Source organism: Nannospalax galili, unplaced genomic scaffold (assembly GCF_000622305.1).
Source record: "Nannospalax galili isolate Female #2095 unplaced genomic scaffold, S.galili_v1.0 scaffold772, whole genome shotgun sequence".
Classification (NCBI taxonomy): Eukaryota; Metazoa; Chordata; class Mammalia; order Rodentia; family Spalacidae; genus Nannospalax; species Nannospalax galili.
The window spans coordinates 2451816-2476783 of NW_008332097.1; the positions used below are offsets into that span (position 1 = coordinate 2451816).

Here is a 24968-nt window from a genome sequence, read left to right on the forward strand (position 1 = left end):
ACATTGCCATTTTTACATACAGAGGGAGGGAGGGAGGAAGCTTAAGGATGAAGTAAATTCCAAAGAAACAATACAGAGAGAGGAGAGAGAGAGAGAGAGAGAGAGAGAGAGAGAGAGAGAGAGAGAGAGAGAACACATGACTTGCCCAAGGTCAAAGTAAAACATCAAACGTGAAATAGAAGTAGGACTGGGCTCAGTTCCAGACTATCCTTGCTCTTGAGCCGTTTACACTCAAAATAGTGAAAATAGTGGTGTCATTGACTATTTGAAAACCTTCTTTGTGGACCTAACCCCATCAGACATTGCCCCTCTGATAGAATTCTCTGGCACATTGCAGTGATTAAGAGGGACTGGGGAGATGGCTCAGTCAGTAAAGTGCTTGCTATACATGTGTGGAGGACCCACACACAAACAGTAGAACCAGAAGCCAGACCACCTTTGAATCCCAAGCACTTCACTTACCAACCCTGTGCCTCATTCAGTTTCCCCATCTATCAAATGAGTGCAGTAACTCAGTATCATCTCCGAGGGTTCAGGAGTGAATAAATGAGTTAACCTTGGAACTGAGAACAGTCCCCTTATGTGCTGTGTCAGATGACACAGCCATGCCAATTCCTGCTATTAAAGTGGCTTGAGTAAAGGCTGACTGCAAGTTGACCTGAGTGTTGATCCCCAGATCCCATGTAAAGGTGGAAAGGGAGAACTAACTCCATAAAGTCATCCTCTCATCTCCACAGGTATGCCTTGGCATGTGTACTCATATATATCAGGCACACACACATGCATGCACACACACAATAAATAAATAAATAAATAAATAAATAAATAAATAAATAAATAAATAAATAAATAAAAAGTGGGTGCAGTGTATGTAAATGTTTTCCACATCAGGACTTCAGTTCTTTTGAAGCTGGGAGGAAAGTGACAAGCAGATGAGGTCATAGACTGTCACACTGTGATTTTACTAATGAGGGCCTATGTTGGAAACCAGTGGTTGAGAGGCCAGCAGGCTTCCTTGGCTCCCTGCAGAAATATTGAGGTCTGGCTGCCTATGAGCTCAGACCCAGGAAGTGAGTTTTAATAATCAATGTTTGTTGTGTACAGCTAGGCATTTCTGACTAGTCATGTGGAGAAACAGGGTTTGGGTCTTGGGGCTGATGAAGCAAGAGCTGCTGGAGTGGCAGGCTAACCAGTAGAGAGGTGTCTAAGTTGCTAGCCAGGAGTGGCCCTCTCCAGGAAAGGCAGCCATCATGCCCATGCCCACCTCTTCCCCTCAGCTTTCCTGCCACTCATACTCACATGCAGAGTAACATCAGTGGCTCAGCCATAGCTTTTCCCCAGGAGACGGGCAGCCAAGTGGGTTTTGCAGTCTCTGCTGTGGCCTTCTTTTGGGGGCTTATTTATAATAGACATTGCTCATGTTCTGTCTGCATGGTGGCAAACAGAGGCCTTTTAAGTAGCCTTGCCCTCTAAGCTGGAAGCATCTACCTGTCATGTGCATAATGGGCTGCTTCTGTGTTTAGCATTTTGTTGGGTTTTCCCCCATAAGTGTGATGAGCAAGTTAGGAGGGGTATGCTCAGGCTGATCATAGTGGCTGGGGTGGAGAAGGTTGGACCAGCATTGTGTTAGGCACATTGGGATAGATTGCCACATACGCTTTAAAGTAGAAACTTCATAAGTTGCTCTTTGAAGCCAATTTCTTGGCTCCCAAGGAAGAGGGTGGCTGCCTGTCTGCAACACATGGCCCTGGAAAGGGGTCTCTTCAACTGATATCCAGCTTCAGGGTGAACTTGGGATACAGGGAGGGATGAGGGAACATAGTTCAGACCATCTGGGCACAGCCCTGGTGATCAAGAACATGGCCCACGTTGTACATTGCGTTTCATACATCTTTGGACTGTTGACTTATTAAAGTAAGCACATGATGATTTTTAAATTAAAAAATAAAGGAAACTATTGAATACCAGAATGTAAAAAGGAAGACAGGGCATTATAAATTTAAAAAGCTCATATAGACAAATACATAGGATTTGTGATTAAAAGCTATCTCACGAGACTGGAGAGATGGCTTAGTGGTTAAGAACACTGGCTGCTCTTGCAGAGGACCTGAGTTCAGTTCCCAGCATCCACATGGCAGCTAATAACTGTCTGAAACTCCAGTTCCAGGGGATCTGACACCCTCTTCTGCCTCCTTGGACATTGCACAGCACAGGTGCATTTACATATATGCAAACAATATGTTCATATATTTTATGTGTATGCGTGTTTTGCCTGCATGTATGTAAGTAATAATGCGTTCATATATTTTTAAAAAAGATACCTCATAACTGTGTCTTCTACAGGTATTTCAGGTTCAGTGCTGACGATTGCTGTGACGCGGCACTGAGTACACTCTGTAGTTGCCATGTAGTTCCTTATCACCTGGTACAGGTTGACCCAGCAGTGAGTCACTTTTTGTCCTCTGACTTTGTCTTCCAGTGTTTTGCTGTGCGCTCTCTAGGCTGGGTAGAGATGGCAGAGGAGGATCTCGCCCCTGGGAAAAGCAGCGTTGCTGTCAACAACTGCATTAGACAGCTTTCCTACTGCAAAAATGACATCCGAGACACAGTCGGCATTTGGGGAGAGGTAAGTCACACGTGGAACCGACCAGTGGCTCCTTTCCTGCTGTGCACTGTTAAACCCAGGCTCCAGGAGACCTGGTTGTGAGGGCTTTGATGTGTTTGCCAATGACAATTCCTCAAAAGGACAAATACTGTTGGCATTGTGCACCCAGGTGGCACCCCATTAACTCTGCCACATGCTGCTCAGGACCGTGGCCCTGGGAGAAAGCATTTCTCAATGGCTAAATGAATTTCTCTGGTCCTCAAATCCTCAAAGATCCATCAGTGACCTTTCACAGCTCAACAGCCTTCCAAGTTTTGCACACACAGTGAATGTCCATCTATTATGAACAGTTTTCTGAGAAGACATGGCTTTCTCAGAGTTTCATGTGACTCCCACACCTGCACACATGAACATCAGTGCCCTACTCTAAGAGGTTTATACTTCCTTTACAGTCTGACAGTCAACACTGCATATGACTTGTAGAAGTGATGCTGTATTAGTTACTCTTTTGTTGCTGTGATAAAATACCATGACCAAGAGCAGCTTATGGAAGAGTCTATTGTGGCTTATGGTACCAGAAAGTTAAGAGTCCACCATGGCAGGAGGCATGGCAACAAGCAGCAGGCATGGTGGCAGGGGCAGGAAGCTGAGAGATCACGTTACCACATGAGAAGCAGAGAGAGAGAATTAGAAGTGGGCAAGGCTATAAACACTCAAAGCCCACCCCGAGTGATGTACTTCCTCCACCAAGCCTGTACCATCTTCCCAAACAGCACCACCAGCTGAGGACCATTATTCAAATATCTGAGCCAGCAAGGGACATTTCTCATTTAAACCATCGCAGCTGCCTCCATATCATTTCACTTTTTTAACAAAGTGATTCTATTGTGAAATGTTAGTTGAAATCATTTCAGAAAAGAAAGTAGTAAGTAAATATACCAGATTTGCATAAAAATCACATCAGATATGAGAAGCCATATTTAGAACATATCAGTAGCCTCGTAGAGTCATGTTTTGTTCATGACCACTAACAGAACATGGATGAGGAAGCTGTACTTTTGGACTGGGCTGGTTGCACCTCTATTGTCATTTTCTCCCAGCAGAACGTCATGATGGGCTGCAGATTCATAAGCCTTCCCATGGTAGAATCTATCCCAAGCTTCCCCAAGGTAGAGCCTTCAAATGAAGCTGGATGTCATTGCTAACCAGACTTTCAAATCCTGGGTATGGAGAAAGAGGGGGAAGTATTTTCTCCAATCTAAGAAAAGCCTTGTTCAGCACCCTCTCACTGCACCACCTCCCACTTTCTATCCATTTGGCCCAGGACCGAATTATCCACCTGTCTTTACATTTTTTTTACAGTCAAAATACTATCTTTCCAAATTCCTGCTAGGATTTACAGGAAAGTATGCTGTGGTTCACATGGACAGACGGGAAAGTGGAGGAGAGGGACATGGCCATGGGCCAGGGAAGCCAAAGGGATCCTTGAGAGGTATAGCCTGAGGAATGGGGAAAGGGGAACTGTCAAAGGTTGAGGGGCTTAGAGTTCAAGAAAGAAGATTCTTCAGGGCACCCACATTAGCCTTTTGTCTTAAAGATTCAGAAGTATAAATAATTAAAGATAGACTGGCTAGAAAATGGCAGATATGTCAGAGGACTCTAGAGGAGAGATAATTTGGGAGTGGGAAAGATGTGTAAATATTTTAGCATCAAAAGGATGTTGCCCTCTTAAGGCATTTGGGTCATTGAAAAGGTGTCTATTGGGTACCATAAAGGTGATGAGGATGTAAGGCCTGTATCAGGAAGACAGTATGTTTTCTCATTGATTCCCAGGGCAAAGACATGTACCTGATCCTGGAGAACGACATGCTCAGCCTGGTGGACCCCATGGACCGCACTGTGCTGCACTCTCAGCCCATCGTGAGCATCCGTGTGTGGGGCGTAGGCCGAGACAATGGCCGGTGAGTGCCAGGGCTGGTGTGCTGGATTTTATCCTAATACTGAAATGTAATTTCACAGCACTTCCCTGAATATGAAATGTCACAGAAGCTGGTTAGACATATGACAGATCAGAGTCTGTTTCTCTGCCTCCCAGGCCCTCCATGCTTCCCTTCCTCGCTTCTGTCCCTCAAACCTTCGTCAGCTCTGGTTCCTGCTTTCAGGCCTGTATATTTCTCCTGCCAGCCTGCCTCATTCTACCAACTTTCCACTCTTAATTTCTCTCTTCACTGTCTTTTTCTAATCAGTGTTAATGCTCTTGGTTGAGTCCTGACCACTTCAGCTCCTTGCTCTAATAACATTTTCTTCATAGGGGTCTTGTTCACAAGGATAAAGTCCCACACAATCATAATCACAAACCTTCAATCATTAAGTCAAAAGTGTCTGGAACTTGTGGTTGACTAAAGTTTTTGAATCTTGAAATATCTGATTATAGCTGTTAGATAAAAGGTGGCAGGATCAGAATCGCCATGGAACAGAAACAGAGAGGACTCTGGCAAAGGAAGAGTTTATTGGGGTGGCGGGGCTGGGTCTTAACTCAGGAGTGAGTAAAAACCAGCAACCTAATGACTGCAGAGGGGTAGCTTATAAAGGGAAAAGAATGCGAAAAAAGAATATTTTTCTGCTGTTTGGGGCTGTTTAGGGGCTGTTTAGGGAGGGCGTGGGGTCTGTACCTGGTGAAACTTATCAAGGAAAGCATTTACTGTAAAACATGTTTTCTACAATTACAGGGTTCCGGGAACCCATTGCGGCTACAGGGCTTGGGAAACCTGTCTGTCAGCCTGTGGAGCATGCTCTGGTGATCACAATGCATTGGGTCACTAATTCCCAGAGCTGCTTTTGTCAGCTTGCAGGTGGCTGAGAGTTAGCTGACTTAGTTCCTCTTAGTGGCTTTATGGTTTCTGGGTCTGTGACCACCTGGATCTGAACCCTATCAATAGCAAAATTGCATTCCTTATGTGTATTTATGAAATTCTACTGAACTGCTGTTTTTACTTAGATGTGTTGTGAATTTTTTGTTCTCCAACATGACTGGAAACAGATGTTCTGACTTTCAAGCTCCTGTCATAGCCATAACTTAAGCAACTGTTATTACAAACATCATACTTGGCCCCCTTTATAAAGTAATTAGGCAAAGTTACATGCAGTTAACTTTTAAGAATTTGTAATCAGTTTTTGGCAATTCTTAAAATACAGGGGAATCCTCTAGTATCGTGGGTCAAGCTATCAAACAATTAGGTATTGCTTTGCTGAAAATGGACAGGAGTGTTACCCAATTTGTGGATAGGGAATAGGGACGGAGACCGCTCTGGCTTCTTCCATGCTGAACAGGGACGCAGGGTGAGGCAATTGGAGTACCCCTTCAGTAGGTCTATCTAAAAGACTCCCAAATTGCATAACTCTTATCTGTAGGGGGAAAAGAAAGTCTTTGACTGATGCATAGGAGATGTGAAGGAGAAGTAAAGGCAAGAGTAGCTAGCATTACAAGTTCTAGATAGAGAACTAGAAAAAAAGTCAGAAGAGGGCAGTTTTCAAATGTTCATATGTGAGTCCATTGGAGTGTTGCAAAGGGGGTAAAGATCACAGATGGCAAACAGATGGTTCTCCTGGTCTTGTTGTTCCATTCCTGAACATTCTGGCTTTTGGGTTTTTTAAAAATTTTGTTTCGTTGGGTTTTTTTCTGGGGATGAGTGTTTTATTTGGGTCACATGAGCCTTTCTAAGGGAGGAGGGTTGTCTTACCACAGCCCTCCTCTGAATAGTAGGCATCAGCATTTGATTGTTCTTTGATCCAGTTCCACATCCCAACCCAGAAAGGAAGGATTATGGCTAAATATTTGTCAGTCAACAAGCATTTATGCTGGAACCAGATGTGAAAAAGAATGCAGGTGTTCTCTGACTACTGATTGGATAAACCTTCCTGGGAGGGTAACATATCTTGAATAAACCTTCCTGGGAGTGTGACATGTCTCTGAGCTTTCTAACAGCGTGATCCGCACTGACAGGGGCAGGTGCTTTCGTTTGAGTGAGTAGGCAGATGATTCCTGTACACCTGTCGTTCATTCGGCAGAACTGTAGTTGCCCCCACTTCAATGGATTAATTTTACAGAGAAACTCTGAGATGACACGTGTTCATCACTGAAAACATGTAGCCTTGGTAGAGGGCTCTGGCTGTAAGCATGGTGCTTTCCTGATTTCTGTCCTCCCAGTTTGTCAACAAGACAGGAGCCAAAGTGGAGATCACTGTGTGCCTGTACAACTAGAAATGCTTCTGTGGGGTTTTTGTTTTTGTTTTTGTTTTTGTTTTTGTTTTTGTTTTTGTTTTGCACTGCTGGCTCTTGAGCCCAAGCACCCAATCGCTGGTCACATTCCCCAGCCCCACTGTGTATTTTTTTAGATTATGGAATTTATGGTATTCATTGATGTCAGTTTTCATTCTACTCCACGTCTTTAAAATAAATCCAATTGGCTAGTTCTGTAGGGGAGAAAATGATTCAAATTCTAGTTAGCAAAATTCTTCATTCTTTCTGCGCCTTATTTTCTCTTTTCTGAGAAATGAAGATCGTAACAGAAACCACAACACATGTGTATGTGCCAGTAGTATGTGTGATATCCCATCTAGCGATGAAAACGTCCACGTGGTTAATGAATGTTTACTCAGCTTTTAAAAGTAGCATACACTTAGCAGATGCAGCTAATTACATGGCTTCCTTTCCAAGTCACTGGGGAGAAGAAAGGAGTCAGACTTCTAGGGCACTTGATCACAGAAGTTAGGCATTGCAAACCATAGTGAGTTTAGTTGTCCTGCAAAGTGGACCCAACCCCCACAGAGAGCAGTGTATGTTAGATGACATTGTATCGGTTATGTTTTTAAACCATTTCCTTCTGTGTTAGCAGAAAAGTATAATTTAGAGCTGCTCTTAGGGCCCCCCACAGGCTGTCAGGACCTCAGCGAGTCCCTGTAGTTGTGGGGGTTAGAGGGGTGGTCTTTGAGCTAGATTCCTTTTGGAACAGTAAATAGAGAAGCAGGTTTGCCACTGAAATGGCCTGTTTTCTTCCCACTGGTCCCTTGAGTTTTCATTCCCTAGAAGAAGGGGCCTTTGCATTCCTGCTGTATTTTTTTGAACTTTCCTGTGCTTTTGATTCTTTTCTCCCCCCCCCCCACCAGCAGCAATTCACAAGAGCAAATTCAATTTGTAATGCTACAAAGGAAAGGGGTTTTCACTTTATGAATAAAACAGAAGTGTTTCATTTTGCTCTGGAAAACAAGCCCATTTCACATTCTCTTTTGTAACTTTCCTTGCAGAGAAAAAGGCATCTCTTGGGGGATTTCTTGATGTGATTAAAATGAATAAGAAAAGTATGTATACCAGATTCAAAGGGTACAAAACCTTCCTCAAAAATCCAGCACACCTCACTGAGCCATGTAATTTCAGAGTTTCTGGAAGTGTTTCGGGCTTAGCATTTTCTTAAGACTTTAAATTGACTTTCTTTGCTTTGAAGAATTCCTTATGCAGTAAATTGACTTTGGATGAAGAGGTGATCGGGTAGATAACAACCCCTGCCCCCCACTGTGTCCCCAAGCTGAGTTGGAGAAGCTTCTTATGAACTGGATGAGGAGCTGCAGTCACCTCGATGCCTGGGGCTCTGGCTGCTGTTCTGCTCTCCTTCAGTGGCATTTCTTCATTAGGGTATTTCTTGGAGCCCATTGGCTGTATGACTTGGCAAAGCAGGGCTGCTTCCTCCTTCATAGCCATGCCACACTTTCGCTCCTTTCGATCACAGTAAGACAAATGTCAAGGCCTCTAGAGATGGAGGCTGGTGAGGTGTTTTAGAGGCAGCCCAAGGAACACCAGTCACTGGGCAGATGACCAGAGTACCACCGCTCATCTCTCCTCTATGAGCCTGCCAGGCCACCATCCCAACAGTGGGTCAGAGAGACACGTTCTTATACCCTCAGAAGCAACTTTCTCCATTTTTGTTTTTCTGTTTTGCCTTGTCTTGTCTTTCTTGTCTTGTCTTGTTTTGTTTTGTGACAGTCTCCCTGTAGCCCCAGCTAACCTCGAACTCATTATGTATACCAGGTTGTCCTCAAACTCAGAGAAATTCACCTTCCTTGGCCTCCCAAGTGCTGAGATTAAAGGTGTGCACCACCACACCTGGCCTCTCTCCTTATTCTTTAACAGAACTATCAAACACAAACCTAATCTCAACTTAGGGGAACTTTATGGGGACTTCCCTTTTCACCAGTGACAGATGTGGACCCATCTTCTAGGTAGGGGCACCAAGATTTTGTGTCCATTGGCCAAGGGCAATAGAGTCCACTAAGCCCCCCTGTTGCCCATGAGGAAGGAAGGTGAGTGGATGGGAATGAGTTTCATATCCCATTAGTGGTATTTTTCCCATGAAGTTTTCATGTGGTGGACCATGGAGGATTAATCATCTACGATACTGATCATAAAAGGGTTTAGAGTTATGTGGGAGACTGTGCTAAACCACGTGATGTACCTGCTCACACTCTGGACCCTCCCTCTCAGAGACTTTGCTTTGCAATCTTTACTAAAATCCTTTCTGTGTTAGTCACTTTTGTGTTACTGTAATAAAATGCCTCAGATAATCAATTTTTTTAAAGGGAAAGTTTTAAAGCATGGTGCTTTTAATCCTAGCACTTGGGAGGCAGAAGCAGATGGATCTCTGTGCGTTCAAGGCGAGCCTGGTCTGTATAACACGTTCTAGGCCAACCAGAACTACATAGTGAGACTCTGCCTCAAACAAAACAAAGAAAGAAAGAAAAAGGAAAGGTTTATTTTTGCTCTCAGTTTGAGGGCTTTGGGTCCATGTTCAGTCCGCACCATAGCTTCTGGGACGGTGGCAAGCCAGTATTACATCTTGCCAGGAACATGTAGTAGAGGGAGCTGTTCCCCTCATCATGACTGAAAAGCCAAAGAGTGAAAGAAATGGGGCCAGGATCCCCAGCGAGATCATGTTCCCATATGACCAGAACACTTTCAACCAGGCCCTAAAGGTTCCATCGTTTTCCATAGTTCTGTGTGCTGAGGACCAAGCATTTACATGGGTCTTTGGGAAACACATTCCACCATATCAGTTTCCTTCACAGAAATCCAGTTATATGGAGCACACTTCGGGAAAAGCTGCTGTGGTTAGTAAACTCATTCATTTAAATTAGTGGCAACACTAAATTGCTGTTTTTGTTTATTAAGAAAACTTTGATTACTTTCAATAAATAACGATTGTAAGTGGAGACCCCATTGGGCCTACTCTAATGAAGATAAAATTTCTTCATAATTAATAGCAGCCATCAACAGCATTGTGTACAAGTGCTTTTTGGTAATTGGCATTTTCTTGTTCAGGTTGAATGTTTACTCTGTGATATTGTTTGTGTGTATAATTTGTTCAGCAAAAAAGTCTCTTACTGGAAAGTTATACATCTCTTTTTGATTACGATGAATAATTTTTTTTTTTTCTGGAGTTGAGGACTGAACCCAGGGCCTTGTGCTTGCTAGGTAAGTGCTCTACCACTGAGCTAAATCCCCAACCCCACGATGAATAATTTTTAATAAGATCTTTCTGTGTCATACATTATTCATTAATTTGCAGGTGAGATATCTTTGGCTTAGTTCTATTTGATTATTACCTCAGGAACTTTTTATCAGAAGAATGTAGTTAACCTCAGTTGTACTGAATTTTTTTAATATTTCTTCCCCTAAGCTATCCTAGTATATCCTAGTGGGTAGTGGGTTATATGAGAGACTAGTTCAAGGTGCTTTCAAAGGCTTTAGGCCATGCATAGTTCACATTCTTGTTTCTTAGCAGTTTTGTTTTGCTGTTTTATTGTTTTATTTTGATTTCTTTCTTTTTTTTCTTTTTATCATTTTTTTTTTTTTTTTTGAGGCAGGGTCTTTCTATTGCCGCAGGTGGTCTAGATTCACTGGAGACCAGGCTGGCCTTGAACTCACAGAGATCTACCTGCCTCTGCCTTCCAAGTGCTGGAATTAAAGGCATGTGCCACCATGCCCCGGCTTTATTTTTATTTCTTTTGAAACAGTGCTCATTTTTGGTTAAGGGGAAGGGTCCTAGTTAGAATATGAAAAAAACAAAACTCCAATTGATAGATTTTTATTTTGGTAATCAATGTCTTTCAATCCCCCCCGCCCCCCAATTAGGGATTGAACCTAGACTCTTGCACATGCTAGGCAAGCACTTTACCACTGAGCTATAGTCCCTCTTTCTACTTTTTATTTTGAGACGGGGTCACACTAAGTTGCTCAGGCAAGCCTTGAACACACTCTTTAGCCCCAGGAAGGCCTTAAAGCTGCCATCTTCCTGCCTCAGTCTCCTGAGTTCTGGGATTACACACCCATGCCACAAGGCCTATGTTTTGTTGCTATTTTAAGCTTTGGAAATTAAGACAGAGCAAAGTGATTTACCCAACGTGATCCTTTCCGTTTTTGGCAGAACAAAGAACAGCCTGCAGGTATTTTTACCTGTCCAGATAGGCAGCTACTATGTTATTGGACAAGAGGCAGTGAATGGTCTAGTTAACCTGACCTGATATGTACTCAGTACCAAGCCAGAGTGACAGCAGCAGGGAGACGGGGCATCTCCAGCAAGTACCTGTCCTTAAGCATCTGGCTCTTTCACTGAGCAGATAGGACCATAGAAGCAAATTGAAAGCAGAGGGTGACAGAGTATGTTCTTGGGCCTATTTATGTGTGGCCCAAGAGACTGAAATGGTCATTATGTTTTAAAGGTGTAATTAAAATAATAAAGAAAAAAGAGGACACAGTCATGGGATACCCATAGTGTGGCCCACATCTTCACAGAAAGAACATTAGAGGAAAGATGCATGCAGAGCAGAGTTGGCAGTCTTCAGGGCTGCTCTATACAGGAAGTCTCTGTGGGACTAGTGAGGTCCTTTCTGACTCTTTCCTTTCCACACTCTCTTCGTTCTGCCGGCCGCTTTTGGGGTATCCTGTAAGCATTGCTTAGCCCTGCCGCTTTTCCTTAGAGTTAAACCTTTATATATGAAACAGTACAGGCTGGCTGCTGCTTTGTGTGGGATCCCACTGGACTAAATATGGTAGCCGTCTGTGGGAAACAGGTGTCTGTCTGACAAGACAGCTCCATGCCCTGGGCTCAAGCTCTTCCAAGTGGACATTCTGCCTTCCCTCTCGTGCCATATGGTTCTCACAGGACCAAGTACCTTGCCTCCAAGTTGACTATCTGGATCTAATATATTTTACTGAGGCCCATATTTCTGTTCCTATCCCCTTGGCTATACTCAGTTGCAAGGGACTCTGGGAAATGGAGTCCTTGCCTAGGTAGGTAGTTGCCAAAGGGAAGAGTTGAAGCAACTGGAGTCTGAAATGAAACACCTCGAGTTTCTCAACCCCGATTGTTGCTTCCTGTGCTGTCTCAGCTCCAGCTCCGTGCTTGGTTTATATGCTAGTGCTAGAAGTCTGCTTGGGGGGCTGCAGAGATGGCTTAGCTGTTAAGATCACTGGTTGTTCTTGTAGAAGACTGGGGTTCGAATCCCAGCACCCCCATGGCAGCTAACAACTGTCTGTAACTCCAGTCCCAGGGGATCCGACAGCCTCATCTGCCCTCCAAGGGCAATGCACAACACAGGTGCACTTACCTACCTGCAGGCAATACACGCATACACATAAAATTTTTTTTAATTAAAAAAAAGAAAAAAGAACTCTGCTTGGCTCTGACACCTGTGTGGCTCTAGAAGCCACTGGGCTCCTTCCTTTGCTTTCTGTTCGGTGCAAGTCATCCTAGAAATAAGTCCCTGTCCCACTGCCTCAGTTATGAATCCACTTTACAGTTTTTCCAAGACGCTCAGAAATGCAGGACCAGCCCTTTCACACCCTTTCTTCAGATATATGGACACAGCTGGCTGGCATACCGTCTGTAAAAGTGTCTATGGCCCTCAGGTCCCTCCTGTGAGCCTGGAGACCTAGCAGTGCCTCCTCCTCAGGGGCACAGTGTTGTTCTATGAAACTCTTTGTCTAAACTTCTCAGTTTTAGTAATCCCAACCTTTTTTCTTTGTTCCTGGAGGTCAGACCCTATCTTAGACTTCTGCTCCCATGATAATTTCTTCATGATCTCTTTATGTCCTTTGAGTTACTAGTTATAATTCTTCATATGATATTCTCTCTGTTCACATGACTGGTGTTTCTGTGTCTTGTGTGGTCCTACCTGGCCCTTCTCTTATTGACACTTAAAAATGAATTAATATATCAATTACCTTTTCATCACTGTGACAAAATACCTAAAATAATCTAAAAAGAAGAAAGGTTTGCTTTAACCCATGATCACATGGCTCTGTTACTTTCAAGCCTTACTTAGTTGCACAGGATGCCATGGTGGCAACAGGTGGCAGAGGAGGTCTATTGACCTCATGGTGACCAGGAAGTAAAGAGAGGGAGAAAAAGAGCTGGGGTCCCAATACCCCTTTAAGAGCAGGCCCCCAGTGATCCTGCTATCTCCCCCTAGGCCCCACCTCTTAAAGCTTCCACCCCTCCCTGTAGTGCCCAGGGGTGGACCCCAAGCCTTTAGCATATGGACCTCTGGGAGACATTCCAGATTCAGCTATAGTAGAGGGCATTTGAGAAAGTGAGTGGGTCTGTTCTTTTGTTTAGCTACACCATACTAGTAATGCAACAGCACTTGTGCCAAGGAGACAGACATTCTTCCTAAATCAACAGGAATTTTCAGTGATAAAGGAGATTACTTTAGTACAGTGTTGCTGTACTAGGGGGAAGTTAGAAGTAATGGGTCTTTTGGTTTTTGAGCTAATCTGAAAGTTATATCTGTTTTTTTGCTTGGCCATTGTTGCTTTCCTAGGTGTAATTTGCAGGGTCTTTGTAGGGAGGACAGACTCTCCTAATGACATCGAGTAGAGGATTCTGTGAGCCAAACAGTAATGAAAGATTGATGGAACTCCAAGGTCTGCTGATACAAGTTTAATCTAGGGTGTGTGCTGTCATGCCTCAGGGAGAAATGTCTTCAGGAGCAAGCAATAATTCTGTCCCTATGCCACAGTATTATCATGACCTCTAGAGCTAATTTCTTTTTAATACAGCCCCATGATAAGCAGAGGTGTCAGGATTTACTTGACCATTCTGCTGACTTACACTGTGGTAATATTTTATCTCTTTAAAAGTGGCTTCCTTGCCTCCTATTCATCATGCTGGGGTGCTCGCTGTACTTTGAGTGCAGAATAACCTTTAAGGAAAGACATTGTAAGTGATTGTCCTAGAGAGTTTCCCTCAGAGAATTCAGGAGGGCATTTTCAATCATGGTGGTGCTGTCATCGTTGACTGTGGAAGACAACCAGCCTTCTGAGAAATGCTCATCCATTTTGATGGCTCTGGCCCAGCTCATGGTCTAGTTTCCTGTCCCTGTGTTCCAGCCAGTGAAGGGTGGGGCTTGGGCTGCTGTGTCTAGAGGGGGCGGACAAGTTGAGGATCCCTGAAGAACTCCAATCTTTTCACTTCCTGAGTCATGAGCCAGGTGAAAAATGAGCCTTCTTGGATGCAGTGGGAGGAAGATGGGCTGTTCTTGGCTATAGCAATCTCTGAACCAGTCCTCAAGGAACCATAATTGTCTTGGACTCTTTGAAGAATACTCTTGGTTGAAGAAATAGCTGAAGCACTTGCATACCCGTGGCCGAGTGTCTGAGAGCAGAGAAGGTTGAAGCCCTGTAACCAAGCTTCACTTGGTTACTGGCTTGTAGATTTGCTGTTGTGATTAGGTAGGCCAGGGATTAGGTGCTTGGAGAACTGCTCATGCTCTAAGCATCATGTTATCAAAAATGAATGTTTAGTTGCTACTTTTCGTGAACAAGTTGTCACCCTGAACGTTTTTCCTTTTAAAAAATGTCCAATGTGCTATTCATTACACATGCTACTGTGTTACATAAGGACATTTTTAGACAACTGTGTTGTACATTGAGCATACTTCCTCTTCACGCCTTCCCTCCTCTTCCCATCCTGAGTCCCCTAGAGAGTTTCGTTTCTCCTTTCATCTCATGTATACACAAATGATTTTATGTATCTGTACAAAATGAAGAGCCTCATGGGGCTGGGGAGATGGCTCAGCGGTTAAGAGCATTGGTTGCTCTTGCAGAGGACCTGGTTCAGTTCCCAGGAGCCACATGGCAGATAACAACCTGTTAAAAAAATGCTAGTTCCAGAGGGATCTGATGCCCTCTTCTGGCCTCTTTTGGCATTGCATGTCCCAGTACACTTATGTACATGCATGCAAAACATTCATACATACAAAAAGAAAGAGTTCACACTGGGCGTGGTAGCACACACTTTTAATCCCAACACTTGAGAGGCAGGGGCAGGCAAATCTCTGTGAGCATGAGGCTAGCCATTGCTACATAGTAAGCCCCTGTCTCAAAAAGTAATAATAAAAAAAACTGGGGACATGGTGATGCATGCCTTTAGTCCCAGCACTCAAGAGTCAGAGGCAGGAAGATATCTGCAAGATCAAGCCAAGCCTGGTCTACATAGCAAGTTCCAGGCCAACTGGGGCTAGAGGGAGACCCAATCTCAAAAAAACCTTTGTGGTCTGGAGAGATCACTCAGCAGTTAAGAGCACTGGCTGCTCTTGCAGAGGACTCAGGTTCAGTTCCTAGCACCCACATGGCAGCTAACAACCATCTGTAACTCCAGTTCCACACCCTCTTCTGGCCTATGCAAGCATTGCATGACTTGGATACACTTACATGCAGGCCAAACATTCATACACATATAATAAAAATAAATAATTTTAAAATTAAGAACCACAAATGAAAGAAATCATGCAGTGTTTGTGTGTGTGTTTTATGTACTTGTTTGTGTGTGTGCACATGTGTTTGTAAGTATGCATATGGATGTGTGTATTCATAGAGGCCAGAGATTGACTTTGGGCGCCGTCTTTGATCGTTGCCCACCTGATTTTTTGAGACACGGCCTCTCACCGAACTTTGAGTTCTCAGACTGAACCAAGCTGACTGGCCTGTGAGCTTCAGGGACCCATCAGTGTAGACCTGACCAGCACTGGGGTTGCAGGTACATGGGACTGCACCTGGCTTTTCCATGGCTGCTGATCCAATTTGGGGTCATGATGCCTGGGCAGCAAGCACTCTACTGACTAAGCCGCCTGTCTCTTCACCCCCAGTATTTGTTTTCTGAGACTGGCTTAATTAATCACTTAATGTGATTATCTCTATTTGCATCCATTTTCCTGCAGGTGACTTTTTTTCTTTGACAGAAAAAAGGTCTGTTGTGTGTACCACACTTTCTTTATTCTTCTGTTGCCAAACACCTAGGTTTGGTTTCATGACACCTGTTGTCACTTTGAACTTTTTAAACTCAAATTAGCTATTCTTGGACTTCTAGCTTCCCATTGAATACTGGAAGCACTAAATAAACAACTAAATTAAACACAAAGCTGGCTTATGTGCTACTGGTAAGAAATACTCATCTTTACCATTATCTTTTCATTTTGCAGAAATTTGAAGAGGTTACTTGCAATGTGTTAAATTTGTTAATGGTCTACAAACTAGCAGATCACTGCACAGAATGGCCACTTCTCTAGACCCACCCCCCCAAAAAAAGACAAAAATATATTTCCCCAAAGCTGGCCAATTTAGTTTAGTAGCCACAAGTCACAAATGGCCCTTGAGCACTTGAAATATGACTAATCTGAAGTGAAATGTGCAGTAAAATACAAGCCAGAATCCAAAAATACTATACTAAAAAGAACATTTTAAAATCTCATAGTAGGGCCAGGTGTGGTGGCACACACCTTTAATCCCAGCACTTGGGAGGCAGAGGCAGGCGGATCTTTGTGAGTTCGAGGCCAGCCTGGTCTACGTAGTGAGTTCCAGGACAGCTGGAGCTACAGGGAGACCCTGTCTCAAAAAGACCAAAAAAAAAAAAAAATCTCATAGTAGTGTTTTATGCTAATTATATATTAACCTGATCATATTTTGTACTATTAGATTAAATAAAATACTAGAATTAATTTCATCTGCTCCTTTTTCCTTCCGTTTAATGTGACTGCTATGAAATTTTAAATTACCTTGTGGTTTGCATTGCATTTGTATTGGACAGCACTGCTCTAATGAATTAAATAATCCTAAGGGCTTGTCAGATATTATTCCAATATGACATGAAATGTGTAATCCTTTTTTCTCATATCCAAATGTCAGCAAGCTTTTTAACCACTTTTTATGCCTCCACTCCAGCCCTTAATCCTTAACCCCCATCTATCTCTGTACAGGTCACCAGCCTGTCACATTGTATCCCAAGTAATCAGTTCTAACTAGTAACAGCAAGCTATTCCTCACTGCTTGCAGGGTGAAGCCCTGAACAGGTCTCCCACCTGTCCACCCGGCTCCCATCAAGCCAGGGTGGCCAAAGCCTTCACCCAACCATCCTGTGTTGCTATGCACTTTACTCTGCTACCATCCTCCTACTTTCCCTCCCTCCCTCATCTTCTTGACAGGGTCTTACTGTGTGGTGTGTGTGCATGCATTATATATGTATATATATATATGTGTGTGTGTGTGTGTGTGTGTGTGTGTGTGTGTGTCTGTGTGTCTGTGTGTCTATGTGTTCCTGTCTTCTTCATACTAGCTGTTTTTGTGTTGTTGGATTTCAAACTTTGTCACAACTAGTTATGAATATTGTTTGTGGTATGACCTAGCATTCTCCCTCTCACTTTCCTCACATATAACTAAAAATCCTTTAGCACAACAGTGTTTCCCTTCCCTGTGTGCTGTACCTTTGGTTTTTTCTTTTCTTTTCTTTGCTAGTCTATTTCACTTCATCCTATTTGTGGCCACTAATGGGTCATGGTTTGAAGAGTAATGATTTTAGTCAACTTTCCCACAAAGCTTTGACCTCAATACCCCTATATCCCAATATTAATGTTTAAAGAAAAAAGAAGTCCATGCTCCAGTGATTTTGGAAATGTTGTATGCACTGTTCTGTTATTGGGGAGAGCCCTAACATGTGCCTTGGTTGTTGAAGGCTCTCCTTCAACATTAAACAGTGAACCACAAAAGGATCAGAATTCTGGAGCCCACCAGGTTAGAAAGCACTGAAGAACACTGATGCTGAACAAGTAACTTTAAGCCAAGTCGTATTGTCCCAAGCCTATGTTGTTAAGGCTTTCATTTGCTTGACTCTTGCCCCTGTCCCTTCCCTTCAAAACATTGTGTTCTTATTAACAGCTTTTGTGGCATTTGGTACAGCTGACCCTACAAAGAAAGTTTCTACTTTTTTATATCATCATCATCATCATCATCATCATCATCATCATCAAAGATGTCCTTCCACATTGTTAAATGGTCCTTGTATTGAAAACTAACACACAAATTTCTTTTGAACTTTAGTGTCTAGAAAACATTGTGTAAGAATTCGCACATAAGAATTTGGTTAATAGTAAAAATTGCATAGTTTGCTGTGCGTCTGTTTTTGCAAGAAAGTAAAATTAATTTCTCAATCACAGTAATTATTGTTGGTGGAATCATGTGACATTTCCATGGGTCAGAAGTGGTTGAATGTGATTTCAACTAATAGTTCTCTTTGTTGATTTATAGGATTACTGCTTCTACCTTCTATTTGGTTTTAAATTTTTACTTTTTTTTAAATTAAGCGCTTGATATAATATGTGATTTTACTGTAAACCATGTAGTTGTTTTGGAAAGCAAGTAAAATGCAAAGTTTAATAAATAAACAGAGTACAGTTGTAACACTCCAGTATCCAGTAGGGTGTTTAAAGTGCAGGTTTTCTCTGGCTACCCCATCATTCTTCCATCATGGGAAGTGCTGTGCATTCTGAAACAGGAATGTTTTAAGGTATTTTTTTCTTCCATGTGAAGTCTTTGAGAAACAAAAAAAGCAGCAAAGTTAAAAATCTATCTCTACAGCCAGTTAGTATTTATTGGCCAATCCAAATGATACTTTTGGCTTTCTGCATGAATTAGACAACAATAAAGTGTCACAGAAACCACCTCACCTCCAAAGGTATCTGCTTACCAATCCAGTTTCTCCTTCCAACAGGAATCCCATTACAAAGATAAGCTGTGATTACTAAAAGCATTATATGTAACAGATTGTTGGAAGTTTCCTCATATATCCCCCTACAAATTCAGCAGCCTGGAGTAATTGTCTGTGCCCCTTTCTTGCCTAAAGGAAATGGTCTGATTTATCTCTATCTAACTTCTGGCTTAAGAGTTGCTTTGTCTTTTTTATTGGCATAAGGGAAGGTGTAGAAGATATTTATAAGAAAGATAAAACCTAATACTATTCATTAAATTCACTAAATGTTGAAAGTAAAAGAAAAGTTTCTTAAAATAAGACAAGGTGTAAAGCTCTCTGTTCTACATGAGTGAGAATGGAGAGAAGAGGGAGAGCATGTGCCATGTCAAAACTTTGGTCACTGCCAGACAAACTTTTGTTTGGTTTTGGTTTGGGATTTTGTGGTGCTGGGACTTGAACCCAGGGCTTTGCACATGCTAGGTGAGTACTCTGCCACCGTGCTATATTCCCACCATAACATATTGGCCACTTTTAGTCATACCATTGCTAATCATTTTCTTATACCTTGGAACCTCCTGTTGCGATTATATCAAAGAACTATGCTAATCAGAACAGAGGGAAATAGAAATAGTTTTCATTATCCAGAAAGAAGCACTACATTTCTTTAGCTTATATTACTAAGCTAACGTGTTTGTTCCTGTACACTTTTAAGTGACATGGTGTAAAGTTGGCTTTCTTCATGCACCAGGCCATATCTTCCTCATTCTATTTTGAATTGTCAAGCTATGAAGTTCCTTTTCCCGCCCTTTCCTCTGTTGTGGTACCATCTACATCTCTGAGAATTTATTAAATATGCATTTATTAATTCCTCACAATAATCAGCCACTATGATTGATTGGCATCAAAGTGAGAGCTTCATGGTCCCCACCCTCAGAGGATGGATGATACCAAGTGGATGAGGAAAGTAACCATGAGTCCTGAGTCCCATGAAGCACTTTGCAACCTAGCTACCAAACCCTATACAAGTTAGATGACATTGCTATTCATGACTTAATTCTGTTCCTGCCTCTTCCATTACCCTTTCTATAACCATTTGTATCAGTCGGTGCAGGCTAGCATATGCTGCAATAACAACCAAACCAAACTACTCAGTGACTTAAAGCAACATACTTTTTGTTAGGTGTCCATTGAAGGTTGGCTAGAGGTGCCATTTCTTATCATTGTCTGTTCTGTGTCCAACATAAATGGCATAGTTACTATGTAGACTGTTGCTAACCATGCCTAAGACTTCTGCCCAGAAGTGACACATTTCATTAGCACCATACCGTGCTCTGTGAGCTCCTTCCTTGATGCAGCAGTGTGGCTCTTAATGCTGCTTGATCTTTTCTACTTTCTGTGTCATTTATCATTGCGGGTATATAGGTTCTGCAGATAGACTGTAAATTCCTTGACAGCTGGCACCGTGCCATCCAGTGCCTTGTATGTAACTCAGATGCTATCCTTATAGTAAATGCTTTAAAGTACTTGAAATCCTATAAAGGAGAGGATAATCTGAACTGTGTGCTTGTTATGTATGGTGTACTTTGTAGTTTGCTAAGGGTCGCTCTACATGATCAACTTTAATTCCTTATAGGAGCATATCTAGCACATGACATGCTCCTTTTTTAGATGAGAAAACTGAAGCCTAGAACTTTCCCAAGAAAGTTCTGAGATCTTGAATTGTAACTAATAGACCAGTGCTGAACCTACTCACATTAGTTGTCAGTGTGAACACCTGGCTGTCTTGTGCCGAGGACCATGGGGTGGGGTGGGGGGGGGTGGGGTGGAGATAGGGATGAGAAGCTTCAGAAAAGGAGCTGAAAGTCCCTGACCAGGACAGAACTATGTCTCCTTTGTATGTGGGTCCCAACAAAGCTGAGAGGTGCCCAGTGTATATACCAAAGTCAGCATATGTTTCCCACAGCTGCCTTAACAAGTCATCACAGACTTACTGGCTTATAGCAACAGGAATTTATTCACCATCTGGAGCCCAGAGGTGCAGTCCCAGCCTCACTGAGCTGCGTCAGGGTAAACAGGGCTGCACTCATTCTGGAGATGCAAGGGAAGAGCTTGTCCCTGGCTCCTTCTAGCTTTGATTGCTGCTGTCATTCTTTGACAGGGGCTGTGTCACATCAGCCTCTGCCTGCTTCACAGCACCTGAGCACCTCCAGTGTGTCATCTCCCTGTCCTTTGTGTCATCTCCCTGTCCTTCTCCATTAGCACACTTAAGATTGGGCTCAGAGCTGATTTGGGTAATCCAGGATAATATCGTCCCACAGTAAGAATCTTGAACCTGACCACATCTGCAGAGGCCACTGTTTTTTTTTGGGGGGGGGGTGATGCTTACAGGTGCCAGAGGTGAGGAGGTGGCCTCTGGAGTCATTGTCATGGATGGTGGGGACACCTCATCCTCCCCAGCTCATCTCTTAGCTGCTCTGCCCTTCCATCCTCCACGCTCTCTCTCTCTGAGTGCTGCCTGTTATCTTTGGAGTAAGATGCAGTCTTGGTAGATTCTATGACCTGCCTCTCTATGCCCATGTGACTCTCTAGGCAGCTTACACCCTCTGTGCCTCAAGGTCCTCTGGGTAGACATGGAAGCTTTAAAACCAGCATGCAACAGGGTTGTGAGATAGTCAACGGGAAGGGGCCTGACTCCTGATAGACACACAGTGGACACTCTCAGACTTCCCTCATGAGCACCCTAGTGTTGGGCACAGTGGTCTCGAGACAGAGAACATTACCCACTGAGGTTACCCACGGCACCTCCTCTCATTTATTTTTCTCAGGCCAGTTAAAAACATACAATGTTTATGAAATAATTCATCATCCTTTCCTAGAAGGTTATTTCATTTCATGGGTGAACAGTTTATTGACAGAGAGTGATGTCTTTCCCCCGACCCAGATGATGTATAACATGCTGTGGTGTCTTGAATGTTCAGACACTTGGATATGTTTTCCCTCTGCCATTTAACCTGGAAGCTGGTACATTTGTTCATTTGCCCTCCATCTTAGGAGAGGCACTGGCCCACAGTGGGGTTGCTGGGTCTCTTTCTATTTCTAAACTAGTATGTAGAGCTTAGTATGTCAGTACCCATGAATTGTAATAAACTTTAAGTAACACTACAAAGAATGCATCTTTGTAGGTAATAAGTTCATGAACAAAATTTAACAGTTGCATTATTAGCAAGAAAATAGCAGTCAGGCTAGGAAGATTCCCTAGTCCAAGGCCCATCTGGGCTACATAGTGAAACCTATCTCAAAATAAATAATAGGGGCTGGAGAGATGGCCCAGTGGTTAAGAGCACTGGCTACTCTTGCAGAGGATCCAGGTTTGGTTCCCAGTACCCAAAGGGCAGCTAACTGACCATAACTCCAGTTCCAGGGGATCCAATGCCCTCTTCTGATCTCTGCAGGCATTGAACTTATATACATACAGGCAAAACACTCATACACACGAAAATAAATAAAAATTTAAAAACCTATAACCCACATGGTAGCTAATCCATAATTCCAGTTCCAGGGGATTTGACATTCTCTTCTGGCCTCCTTGGGCATTACATGCATATGGTACACTTACATACATACAGGCAACACTCATACACATAGAAATAGGTAAATAAATAAACAATAATAATAATGCCCCAGCTCTAGCTGAGATTCAGGCACCTGGAAGATGCTAGGAAAGGGAGAGTTTTCCTTACTGGTGTGATGCCTGGTAGGTTGAACAGACTCCAGAGCATGGAACCTATACCCAGAAGCACTTGGGAAGCATGGATTAGAACTGATAGGCCTTTAAAAAACAAAATAAAATAAAAACATAGATAATAATGGGAACATGAAATCTGGGGGTCAGTAGGACTAGAGAGGGAGAGGGTCTGAATGTGATCAAAATACACTGTATAAAATTTTGGAATCAATACAAAATTATTTTAAAAATAATAGTAATAATAGGCAAAGAAACTGATACAGAGGTACAAACCAGGAAGCAGCAAGGCCATTTTATTTGTCAAAAGGTTTTTAATTTTCTAGTGTATTCACTGTCTGCCTTTAGAACCTGAAATTGTAGCCTAGTTTATTTATAAAGTGGTCTCTTGATGGTTCCCTTACTTTTAGGATGTCTTTATCCTAATGCTAGAGTTGTGCAGATTACATGCCATCTCTGATGTACTGCCATTAGTAGTGTGGACTTTTGAAAAGCTGAGGACACGACCAGGCTCGTTTTGCAGTCTGTTAGTCATGTCTGCCGAGGTTGTGGAATAGAATGGCATTGATGTGATGCAGCATAGCTGTGGAGTGTGTGTTACTGAATGTACGTCACTTAGGCCTTGTACTCCCGCCACCATGCCCCCCTGCCATCGTATACTGTATCACCTCACATTGAGAGCCAGAATAAACCCAGCCCTCCTTAAGGTACTTTTGTCACAGCAATGAGAAAAGTAGCTAATACACATCTGTCCCATCTAAAATTTAGTAATCTCTTGATGAATATCTACTGAAGGAAGGTTAGAAGGAGAGAATCATTTTCCCCTAGATACTCATGACCAAGCTCACAAAGGAAAACTGTGCCTTTGTGAACTGGGTGAGCCAAGAGGGCCCTGAATTTGTAGTAGCCAGGATACAAAGCAGTAAGCAGTGTTCAGAATGACCAGGAACACCCCGTACAGGCCTGTGGGGGGGAAACAGCCTAAGTGTGGTTTTAAGATTTTAATTCCGCTTTGCCACTTTTTAATGTGTTGGCAGGCAAGTTTCTTAGTCCTCTCCATTCCTCAGTTTGCTTATCAAGTAAAATGACATTACCAACCCCTGAGGCATAGTGAGTATGTTCCTGTCCAGAGTTGATGTGCCACAGGCACGGTACCCTGGTGCTGTGGCATTCGGTTCTGTTCCTGTGTCACTGCTGGTATCTTACGCCTGCAATCTGTTTGCAGGCTCTGCCTGGGTGGTTGATTAGGCTAGTAAAAGGCACTGGAAGGAGATCCAAGGTACCTCTCCCCTGTCTTCCATGGATGACCTCACCTGCAGCAGCTGGGTTTCCTTGGGCCTGCAGCCCCATATTGCACAGGCCAGACATGGTGTGGCTCCTTGGAGTAGCCCTGACCCCTGCTTCTACCATGCCTTCCTTGGACCCTTTAGCCCTGGAACAGCAGTGGCTACCTGCTGTTGGTAGTCTTTGAATGCCTTACTATCCTGTGCGTGTTTTCCTCCTCCTTCCACCTCCTCTTCTTCCCCGCTTCTCTTCCCTTGCCCCCCCTCCTCCTCCCCCTTCTCCTCCTCCTCCTCCTCATCATCATCATCACCACCATCATACTGCTTGGATATAGGATAGGACTGAACCACTGAGCTACAACCCTGGTCTTTTTTTATATTTGATTTTAAGACAGGGTCTTACTAAGTTGCATGGATTGGCCTTGAACTCACTCTAGCCTGGCCAGGCCTTGAATTTGTAATCCTCCACTCTCAATAGCTGGGATTACAGGCCTGTACCACTAGCCCTGGCCCCTTTTTAAGGCTTACCTTACCTGTGTTACTAATTCCATCAAATCCTCTTTTGTTTCAGATTCTTAGAGCAGGTTTTTGGTTTCCTGGTTGTATCTCGATGGATAAACACTATGCAGGCTCTCACTCTCATCGTTGTTGTCATCTTTGTCCTAAAGGAAATGGAAGCTCAGGATAAAGTGAATTAAGCAGCATTCCATAGCTATTCTTCCCAGCATAGAACCCTTTTCCCCAAATCTCTCCTACCATCCTATGGATGGGTGGAATCTACAACTTTCATTAGTCTCAACTTAAAATTCACTGTCTAGTCAGCTCCCCCGCTCTTTGGACTCCCACATATCAGAGGCTCTAACTGAACACAGGCTGACAGAGAATCTAGCCACCCATTCTGGTGTATGCTTTTGGAGCTGTGTGCTATTCAAGATGAGAGTGACCTCATAAGGCTTTACCACCATGGAGACTGAGGGGTACTGGTTAAAAATTGCTAAGGTTTGGCTCTTAAATGTCTCCCAAAGGCCCATGTGCTAAAGTTTTGGTCCCCAGTGTGGTGCTATTGAGAAGTTGTAAAAACTTTAAGAGGTGGCACTTAGTGAGAGGTCTTTACTTTAGGTCCTTGGAGGTGTACCCTTAAAGTAGACTGTGGGACTCCAGCCCACTCCTCTTTGGCTTCCTGGCCATCAGGTGAGCAGTTTTACTCTGCTATGTACTCCCACCATGATGTGCTATCTTGCCACAGACCCAATTGGTTATGAACTGGA

General features: G+C 43.2%; 1 protein-coding gene across 19 annotated transcripts in view; it reads left to right on the forward strand.

Moving 5' to 3' along the window:
- Positions 1–24968, forward strand: part of Apbb2 (amyloid beta precursor protein binding family B member 2) — a 364818-nt gene that overhangs the window by 285752 nt on the left and 54098 nt on the right. For all 19 annotated transcript variants that reach the window (XM_029560692.1, XM_008827233.3, XM_017796659.2 and 16 more), the window contains 2 exons: positions 2480–2626; positions 4439–4566. In XM_029560692.1, coding sequence (XP_029416552.1) covers positions 2480–2626; positions 4439–4566 — 275 coding nt within the window. The remainder of the gene's footprint in view (positions 1–2479; positions 2627–4438; positions 4567–24968) is intronic.